The 9576-nt window shown below is 70.4% G+C and overlaps 1 protein-coding gene across 1 annotated transcript in view; it reads right to left on the bottom strand.

The window, feature by feature from the left end:
• Positions 1–478: 478 nt before the first annotated feature.
• LOC140407316 (lamin-A-like) overlaps positions 479–9576 on the bottom strand; it is a 44352-nt gene continuing 35254 nt past the window's right edge. The window contains exon 9 of the mRNA XM_072494902.1: positions 479–919. Within this exon, the coding sequence (XP_072351003.1) occupies positions 812–919 (108 nt within the window). The 3' untranslated portion in view covers positions 479–811. The remainder of the gene's footprint in view (positions 920–9576) is intronic.

The raw sequence follows: 9576 nt of genomic DNA, 5'->3' as shown, positions 1-9576 counted from the left end.
GAGAGAGAGAGATGGAGAGAGAGAGAGAGATGGAGAGAGAGATAGTTGGGGTAGGAAAGGTGAAGATCCATCAACTGCCCAGTGAGAGGATTAGGTGAAGGACTAAACCCCCCCTTCACTCCCCGCCCCCCCCACCCCCCCACAGCAACCACTCGGATGAACCCAAAAATCAATTGTGCGGAAAAAGCTGCCAATTGCCCCTGGGGCAGGAATGATAGTGACGCCTGTCGCTGTGATGGTGAATGCCCACCCCCCCGACAATGCCACCACCCCCGACAATGCCACCCCCCCCCGACAATGCCACCCCCCACTGACAATGCCACCCCCCCCCCGACAATGCCACCCCCCCCCCCTGCAGAACCCTCCCGCAGAGAGAAACAGAAATTCCCATTCGCCAAGAAGCTGGGGTGGGGGGGGGGGGGGAAGAGTTTGAAATTCAGTCGGTGCAGCACCGTGTGCCCGGGGCACTGACAGAGGAACCCGGCTGATGCCACCCTACCCCCCGCAGCCTCCCCTTGCTGGTCGGGTGGAGCCCGGGGGGGGGGGGGGGGGGGGGGGGTTAACAGATGCAGCATCACATCGACAGACTCAGTTTGAACCGTGACACAGACACGGAGTTTAACAAAATTAACCCGAGGGTGAGACCCGGGCCGCGCGGAGAGAGAGAGGCCGTTTCCGTCAGTCGCCTCACCCACGTCCAACTCAACGGCAGCGGAGACGAAGCTGGGCTGTATAAACATTGGCGGGGGGGTGGTGGGGGGGGGGAGAGGGTCGAGTCGAACAGGCTGCGGGTCCCGCTCAGCAGATCAGACTATACCTGCTGATGGACGTGGCGACGGCGAAGCTCGCCGTCTGAATCATCCTCGTCCTCCTCGTCATTCAGCAGGGCCACGCGGGTCACCTTGCGCATCGCCACCTCCTGCGGGAGAAACGGAGACGGGTCAGCGCGGCCAGGGTCAGCGCGGCAGGTCGGCCGCGTCGGGGTCGCAGCGTCGGGGTCCCAACCCCCCAGTCCCGCGTGTTTATCTGGCCCGGACAAAATTTCTAAATATAACAAACCCAGACATCAGCGGGCACCGCGAGCTCCCGGTCCGGGCACGGTTATGTCCGATGGTGCCAGCGGGCACCGCGCGCTCCCGGTCCGGGCACGGTTATGTCCCGATGGTGTCAGCGGGCACCGTGAGCTCCCGGTCCGGGCACAGTTATGTCCCGATGGTGCCAGCGGGCACCGACCGTGAGCCCCCGGTCCGGGCACGGTTATGTCCCGATGGTGCCAGCGGGCACCGCGCGCTCCCGGTCCTGGGCACGGTTATGTCCGATGGTGTCAGCGGGCACCGTGAGCTCCCGGTCCGGGCACAGTTATGTCCCGATGGTGCCAGCGGGCACCGCGAGCCCCCGGTCCGGGCACGGTTATGTCCCGATGGTGCCGGCGGGCACTGAGCTCCCGGTCCGGGCACGGTTATGTCCCCATGGTGCCAGCGGGCACCGCGAGCTCCCGGTCCGGGCACGGTTATGTCACGATGGTGCCCAGCGGGCACCGCGAGCTCCCGGTCCGGGCACGGTTATGTCCCGATGGTGCCAGCGGGCACCGCGAGCTCCCGGTCCGGGCACGGTTATGTCCCGATCGTGCCAGCGGGCACCGCGCGCTCCCGGTCCGGGCACGGTTATGTCCCGATGGTGTCAGCGGGCACCGTGAGCTCCCGGTCCGGGCACAGTTATGTCCCAATGGTGCCAGCGGGCACCGCGAGCCCCCGGTCCGGGCACGGTTATGTCCCGATGGTGCCGGCGGGCACTGAGCTCCCGGTCCCTGGCACGGTTATGTCCCCCATGGTGCCAGCGGGGCACCGCGAGCTCCCGGTCCGGGCACGGTTATGTCCCATGGTGCCAGCGGGCACTGAGCTCCCGGTCCGGGCACGGTTATGTCCCGATGGTGCCAGCGGGCACCGCGAGCTCCCGGTGCGGGCACGGTTATGTCCCGATGGTGTCAGCGGGCACCGTGAGCTCCCGGTCCGGGCACAGTTATGTCCCGATGGTGCCAGCGGGCACCGCGAGCCCCCGGTCCGGGCACGGTTATGTCCCGATGGTGCCGGCGGGCACTGAGCTCCCGGTCCTGGCACGGTTATGTCCCCATGGTGCCAGCGGGCACCGCGAGCTCCCGGTCCGGGCACGGTTATGTCCCGATGGTGCCAGCGGGCACCGCGAGCTCCCGGTCCGGGCACGGTTATGTCCTGATGGTGCCAGCGGGCACTGAGCTCCCGGTCCGGGCACGGTTATGTCCCGATGGTGCCAGCGGGCACCGCGAGCTCCCGGTCCGGGCACGGTTATGTCCCGATGGTGCCAGCGGGCACCGTAAGCTCCCGGTCCGGGCACGGTTATGTCCTGATGGTGCCAGCGGGCACCGTGAGCCCCCGGTCCGGGCACGGTTATGTCCCGATGGTGCCAGCGGGCACCGTGAGCCCCCGGTCCGGGCCACGGTTATGTCCCGATGGTGCCAGCGGGCACCGTGAGCCCCCGGTCCGGGCACGGTTATGTCCAGATGGTGCAAGCGGGCACCGCGAGCTCCCGGTCCGGGCACGGTTATGTCCCGATGGTGCCAGCGGTCACCGCGAGCTCCCGGTCCAGGCACGGTTATGTCCCGATGGTGCCAGCGGGCACCGCGAGCTCCCGGTCCAGGCACGGTTATGTCCCCATGGTGCCAGCGGGCACCGCGAGCTCCCGGTCCGGGCACGGTTATGTCCCGATGGTTGCTAGCGGGCACTGAGCTCCCGGTCCGGGCACGGTTATGTCCCCATGGTGCCAGCGGGCACCGCGAGCCCCCGGTCCGGGCACGGTTATGTCCCGATGGTGCCAGCGGGCACCGCGAGCTCCTGGTCCGGGCACGGTTATGTCCCGATGGTGCCAGCGGGCACCGTAAGCTCCCGGTCCGGGCACGGTTATGTCCCGATGGTGCCAGCGGGCACCGCGAGCTCCCGGTCCGGGCACGGTTATGTCCCGATGGTGCCAGCGGGCACCGTGAGCCCCCGGTCCGGGCACGGTTATGCCCCGATGGTGCCAGCGGGCACCGCGAGCTCCCGGTCCGGGCACGGTTATGCCCCGATGGTGCCAGCGGGCACCGTGAGCTCCCGGTCCGGGCACGGTTATGTCCCGATGGTGGCAGCGGGCACCGCGAGCTCCCGGTCCGGGCACGGTTATGTCCCCATGGTGCCAGCGGGCACCGCGAGCTCCCGGTCCGGGCACGGTTATGCCCCGATGGTGCCAGCGGGCACTGAGCTCCCGGTCCGGGCACGGTTATGTCCCCATGGTGCCAGCGGGCACCGCGAGCTCCGGTCCGGGCACGGTTATGTCCCGATGGTGCCAGCGGGCACCGCGAGCTCCCGGTCCGGGCACGGTTATGTCCCGATGGTGCCAGCGGGCACCGCGAGCTCCCGGTCCGGGCACGGTTATCGATCGTGCGCGGCACCGTGAGCTGCGGGCACCGTGATCCCGGTCCGGGCACGGTTATGTCCCGATGGTGCCAGCGGGCACCGCGCGCATCCCGGTCCGGGCACGGTTATGTCCCGATGGTGTCAGCGGGCACCGTGAGCTCCCGGTCCGGGCACGGTTATGTCCCGATGGTGCCAGCGGGCACCGCGAGCTCCCGGTCCAGGCACGGTATGTCCCGATGGTGCCAGCGGGCACCGCGAGCTCCGGCACGGTTATGTCCCATGGTGCCAGCGGGCACCGCGAGCTCCCGGTCCCGGGCACGGTTATGTCCCGATGGTGCTAGCGGGCACTGAGCTCCTGGTCCGGGCGCGGTTATGTCCCATGGTGCCAGCGGGCACCGCGAGCCCCCGGTCCGGGCACGGTTATGTCCCGATGGTGCCAGCGGGCACCGCGAGCTCCCGGTCCGGGCACGGTTATGTCCCGATGGTGCCAGCGGGCACCGTAAGCTCCCGGTCCGGGCACGGTTATGTCCCGATGGTGCCAGCGGGCACCGCGAGCTCCCGGTCCGGGCACGGTTATGCCCCGATGGTGCCAGCGGGCACCGCGCGCTCCCGGTCCGGGCACGGTTATGTCCCGATGGTGTCAGCGGGCACCGTGAGCTCCCGGTCCGGGCACAGTTATGTCCCGATGGTGCCAGCGGGCACCGCGAGCCCCCGGTCCGGGCACGGTTATGTCCCGATGGTGCCGGCGGGCACTGAGCTCCCGGTCCGGGCACGGTTATGTCCCCATGGTGCCAGCGGGCACTGAGCTCCCGGTCCCGGGCACGGTTATGTCCCGATGGTGCCAGCGGGCACCGCGAGCTCCCGGTGCGGGCACGGTTATGTCCCGATGGTGTCAGCGGGCACCGTGAGCTCCCGGTCCGGGCACAGTTATGTCCCGATGGTGCCAGCGGGCACCGCGAGCCCCCGGTCGGGCACGGTTATGTCCCGATGGTGCCGGCGGGCACTGAGCTCCCGGTCCTGGCACGGTTATGTCCCCATGGTGCCAGCGGCACCGCGAGCTCCCGGTCCGGGCACGGTTTATGTCCCGATGGTGCCAGCGGGCACCGCGAGCTCCCGGTCCGGGCACGGTTATGTCCTGATGGTGCCAGCGGGCACTGAGCTCCCGGTCCGGGCACGGTTATGTCCCGATGGTGCCAGCGGGCACCGCGAGCTCCCGGTCCGGGCACGGTTATGTCCCGATGGTGCCAGCGGGCACCGTAAGCTCCCGGTCCGGGCACGGTTATGTCCCGATGGTGCCAGCGGGCACCGCGAGCTCCCGGTCCGGGCACGGTTATGTCCCGATGGTGCCAGCGGGCACTGAGCTCCCGGTCCGGACACGGTTATGTCCTGATGGTGCCAGCGGTCACCGTGAGCCCCCGGTCCGGGCACGGTTATGTCCCGATGGTGCCAGCGGGCACCGTGAGCCCCCGGTCCGGGCACGGTTATGTCCCGATGGTGCCAGCGGGCACCGTGAGCCCCCGGTCCGGGCACGGTTATGTCCAGATGGTGCAAGCGGGCACCGCGAGCTCCCGGTCCGGGCACGGTTATGTCCCGATGGTGCCAGCGGTCACCGCGAGCTCCCGGTCCAGGCACGGTTATGTCCCGATGGTGCCAGCGGGCACCGCGAGCTCCCGGTCCAGGCACGGTTATGTCCCGATGGTGCCAGCGGGCACCGCGAGCTCCCGGCACGGTTATGTCCCCATGGTGCCAGCGGGCACCGCGAGCTCCCGGTCCGGGCACGGTTATGTCCCGATGGTGCTAGCGGGCACTGAGCTCCCGGTCCGGGCACGGTTATGTCCCCATGGTGCCAGCGGGCACCGCGAGCCCCCGGTCCGGGCACGGTTATGTCCCGATGGTGCCAGCGGGCACCGCGAGCTCCCGGTCCGGGCACGGTTATGTCCCGATGGTGCCAGCGGGCACCGTAAGCTCCCGGTCCGGGCACGGTTATGTCCCGATGGTGCCAGCGGGCACCGCGAGCTCCCGGTCCGGGCACGGTTATGTCCCGATGGTGCCAGCGGGCACCGTGAGTCCCCGGTCCGGGCACGGTTATGCCCCGATGGTGCCAGCGGGCACCGCGAGCTCCCGGTCCGGGCACGGTTATGCCCCGATGGTGCCAGCGGGCACCGTGAGCTCCCGGTCCGGGCACGGTTATGTCCCGATGGTGGCAGCGGGCACCGCGAGCTCCCGGTCCGGGCACGGTTATGTCCCCATGGTGCCAGCGGGCACCGCGAGCTCCCGGTCCGGGCACGGTTATGCCCCGATGGTGCCAGCGGGCACCGCGAGTCCCCGGTCCGGGCACGGTTATGTCCCGATGGTGCCAGCGGGCACCGCGAGCTCCCGGTCCGGGCACGGTTATGCCCCGATGGTGCCAGCGGGCACCGCGAGTCCCCGGTCCGGGCACGGTTATGTCCCGATGGTGCCAGTGGGCACCGCGAGCTCCCGGTCCGGGCACGGTTATGTACCGATGGTGCCAGCGGGCACCGGGAGCTCCCGGTCCGGGCACGGTTATGTCCCAATGGTGCCAGCGGGCACCGCGAGCTCCCGGTCCGGGCACGGTTATGTCCCGATGGTGCCAGCGGGCACCGTGAGCCCCCGGTCCGGGCACGGTTATGTCCCGATGGTGCCAGCGGGCACCGCGCGCTCCCGGTCCGGGCACGGTTATGTCCCGATGGTGTCAGCGGGCACCGTGAGCTCCCGGTCCGGGCACAGTTATGTCCCGATGGTGCCAGCGGGCACCGCGAGCCCCCGGTCCGGGCACGGTTATGTCCCGATGGTGCCGGCGGGCACTGAGCTCCCGGTCCGGGCACGGTTATGTCCCCATGGTGCCAGCGGGCACCGCGAGCTCCCGGTCCGGGCACGGTTATGTCCCGATGGTGCCAGCGGGCACCGCGAGCTCCCGGTCCGGGCACGGTTATGTCCCGATGGTGCCAGCGGGCACCGCGAGCTCCCGGTCCGGGCACGGTTATGACCCGATCGTGTCTGCGGGCACCGTGAGCTCCCGGTCCGGGCACGGTTATGTCCCGATGGTGCCAGCGGGCACCGCGCGCTCCCGGTCCGGGCACGGTTATGTCCCGATGGTGTCAGCGGGCACCGTGAGCTCCCGGTCCGGGCACGGTTATGTCCCGATGGTGCCAGCGGGCACCGCGAGCTCCCGGTCCAGGCACGGTTATGTCCCGATGGTGCCAGCGGGCACCGCGAGCTCCCGGCACGGTTATGTCCCCATGGTGCCAGCGGGCACCGCGAGCTCCCGGTCCGGGCACGGTTATGTCCCGATCGTGCTAGCGGGCACTGAGCTCCCGGTCCGGGCACGGTTATGTCCCCATGGTGCCAGCGGGCACCGCGAGCCCCCGGTCCGGGCACGGTTATGTCCCGATGGTGCCAGCGGGCACCGCGAGCTCCCGGTCCGGGCACGGTTATGTCCCGATGGTGCCAGCGGGCACCGTAAGCTCCCGGTCCGGGCACGGTTATGTCCCGATGGTGCCAGCGGGCACCGCGAGCTCCCGGTCCGTGCACGGTTATGTCCCGATGGTGCCAGCGGGCACCGCGCGCTCCCGGTCCGGGCACGGTTATGTCCCGATGGTGCCAGCGGGCACCGCGAGCCCCCGGTCCGGGCACGGTTATGTCCCGATGGTGCCGGCGGGCACTGAGCTACCGGTCCGGGCACGGTTATGTCCCCATGGTGCCAGCGGGCACCGCGAGCTCCCGGTCCGGGCACGTTTATGTCACGATGGTGCCAGCGGGCACCGCGAGCTCCCGGTCCGGGCACGGTTATGTCCCGATGGTGCCAGCGGGCACCGCGAGCTCCCGGTCCGGGCACGGTTATGTCCCGATCGTGCCAGCGGGCACCGCGCGCTCCCGGTCCGGGCACGGTTATGTCCCGATGGTGTCAGCGGGCACCGTGAGCTCCCGGTCCGGGCACAGTTATGTCCCGATGGTGCCAGCGGGCACCGCGAGCCCCCGGTCCGGGCACGGTTATGTCCCGATGGTGCCGGCGGGCACTGAGCTCCCAGTCCTGGCACGGTTATGTCCCCATGGTGCCAGCGGGCACCGCGAGCTCCCGGTCCGGGCACGGTTATGTCCCATGGTGCCAGCGGGCACTGAGCTCCCGGTCCGGGCACGGTTATGTCCCGATGGTGCCAGCGGGCACCGCGAGCTCCCGGTGCGGGCACGGTTATGTCCCGATGGTGTCAGCGGGCACCGTGAGCTCCCGGTCCGGGCACAGTTATGTCCCGATGGTGCCAGCGGGCACCGCGAGCCCCCGGTCCGGGCACGGTTATGTCCCGATGGTGCCGGCGGGCACTGAGCTCCCGGTCCTGGCACGGTTATGTCCCCATGGTGCCAGCGGGCACCGCGAGCTCCCGGTCCGGGCACGGTTATGTCCCGATGGTGCCAGCGGGCACCGCGAGCTCCCGGTCCGGGCACGGTTATGTCCTGATGGTGCCAGCGGGCACTGAGCTCCTGGTCCGGGCACGGTTATGTCCCGATGGTGCCAGCGGGCACCGCGAGCTCCCGGTCCGGGCACGGTTATGTCCCGATGATGCCAGCGGGCACCGTGAGCCCCCGGTCCGGGCACGGTTATGTCCCGATGGTGCCAGCGGGCACCGTGAGCCCCCGGTCCGGGCACGGTTATGTCCCGATGGTGCCAGCGGGCACCGTGAGCCCCCGGTCCGGGCACGGTTATGTCCAGATGGTGCAAGCGGGCACCGCGAGCTCCCGGTCCGGGCACGGTTATGTCCCGATGGTGCCAGCGGTCACCGCGAGCTCCCGGTCCAGGCACGGTTATGTCCCGATGGTGCCAGCGGGCACCGCGAGCTCCCGGTCCAGGCACGGTTATGTCCCGATGGTGCCAGCGGGCACCGCGAGCTCCCGGCACGGTTATGTCCCCATGGTGCCAGCGGGCACCGCGAGCTCCCGGTCCGGGCACGGTTATGTCCCGATGGTGCTAGCGGGCACTGAGCTCCCGGTCCGGGCACGGTTATGTCCCCATGGTGCCAGCGGGCACCGCGAGCCCCCGGTCCGGGCACGGTTATGTCCCGATGGTGCCAGCGGGCACCGCGAGCTCCCGGTCCGGGCACGGTTATGTCCCGATGGTGCCAGCGGGCACCGTAAGCTCCCGGTCCGGGCACGGTTATGTCCCGATGGTGCCAGCGGGCACCGCGAGCTCCCGGTCCGGGCACGGTTATGTCCCGATGGTGCCAGCGGGCACCGTGAGCCCCCGGTCCGGGCACGGTTATGCCCCGATGGTGCCAGCGGGCACCGCGAGCTCCCGGTCCGGGCACGGTTATGCCCCGATGGTGCCAGCGGGCACCGTGAGCTCCCGGTCCGGGCACGGTTATGTCCCGATGGTGGCAGCGGGCACCGCGAGCTCCCGGTCCGGGCACGGTTATGTCCCCATGGTGCCAGCGGGCACCGCGAGCTCCCGGTCCGGGCACGGTTATGCCCCGATGGTGCCAGCGGGCACCGCGAGTCCCCGGTCCGGGCACGGTTATGTCCCGATGGTGCCAGCGGGCACCGCGAGCTCCCGGTCCGGGCACGGTTATGCCCCGATGGTGCCAGCGGGCACCGCGAGTCCCCGGTCCGGGCACGGTTATGTCCCGATGGTGCCAGTGGGCACCGCGAGCTCCCGGTCCGGGCACGGTTATGTACCGATGGTGCCAGCGGGCACCGGGAGCTCCCGGTCCGGGCACGGTTATGTCCCAATGGTGCCAGCGGGCACCGCGAGCTCCCGGTCCGGGCACGGTTATGTCCCGATGGTGCCAGCGGGCACCGTGAGCCCCCGGTCCGGGCACGGTTATGTCCCGATGGTGCCAGCGGGCACCGCGCGCTCCCGGTCCGGGCACGGTTATGTCCCGATGGTGTCAGCGGGCACCGTGAGCTCCCGGTCCGGGCACAGTTATGTCCCGATGGTGCCAGCGGGCACCGCGAGCCCCCGGTCCGGGCACGGTCATGTCCCGATGGTGCCGGCGGGCACTGAGCTCCCGGTCCGGGCACGGTTATGTCCCCATGGTGCCAGCGGGCACCGCGAGCTCCCGGTCCGGGCACGGTTATGTCCCGATGGTGCCAGCGGGCACCGCGAGCTCCCGGTCCGGGCACGGTTATGTCCCGATGGTGC

This window comes from Scyliorhinus torazame, unplaced genomic scaffold, assembly GCF_047496885.1.
Source record: "Scyliorhinus torazame isolate Kashiwa2021f unplaced genomic scaffold, sScyTor2.1 scaffold_1451, whole genome shotgun sequence".
Classification (NCBI taxonomy): Eukaryota; Metazoa; Chordata; class Chondrichthyes; order Carcharhiniformes; family Scyliorhinidae; genus Scyliorhinus; species Scyliorhinus torazame.
Note: the sequence above shows the minus strand (reverse complement) of the source record. Positions and strands in the feature narration are given on the sequence as shown.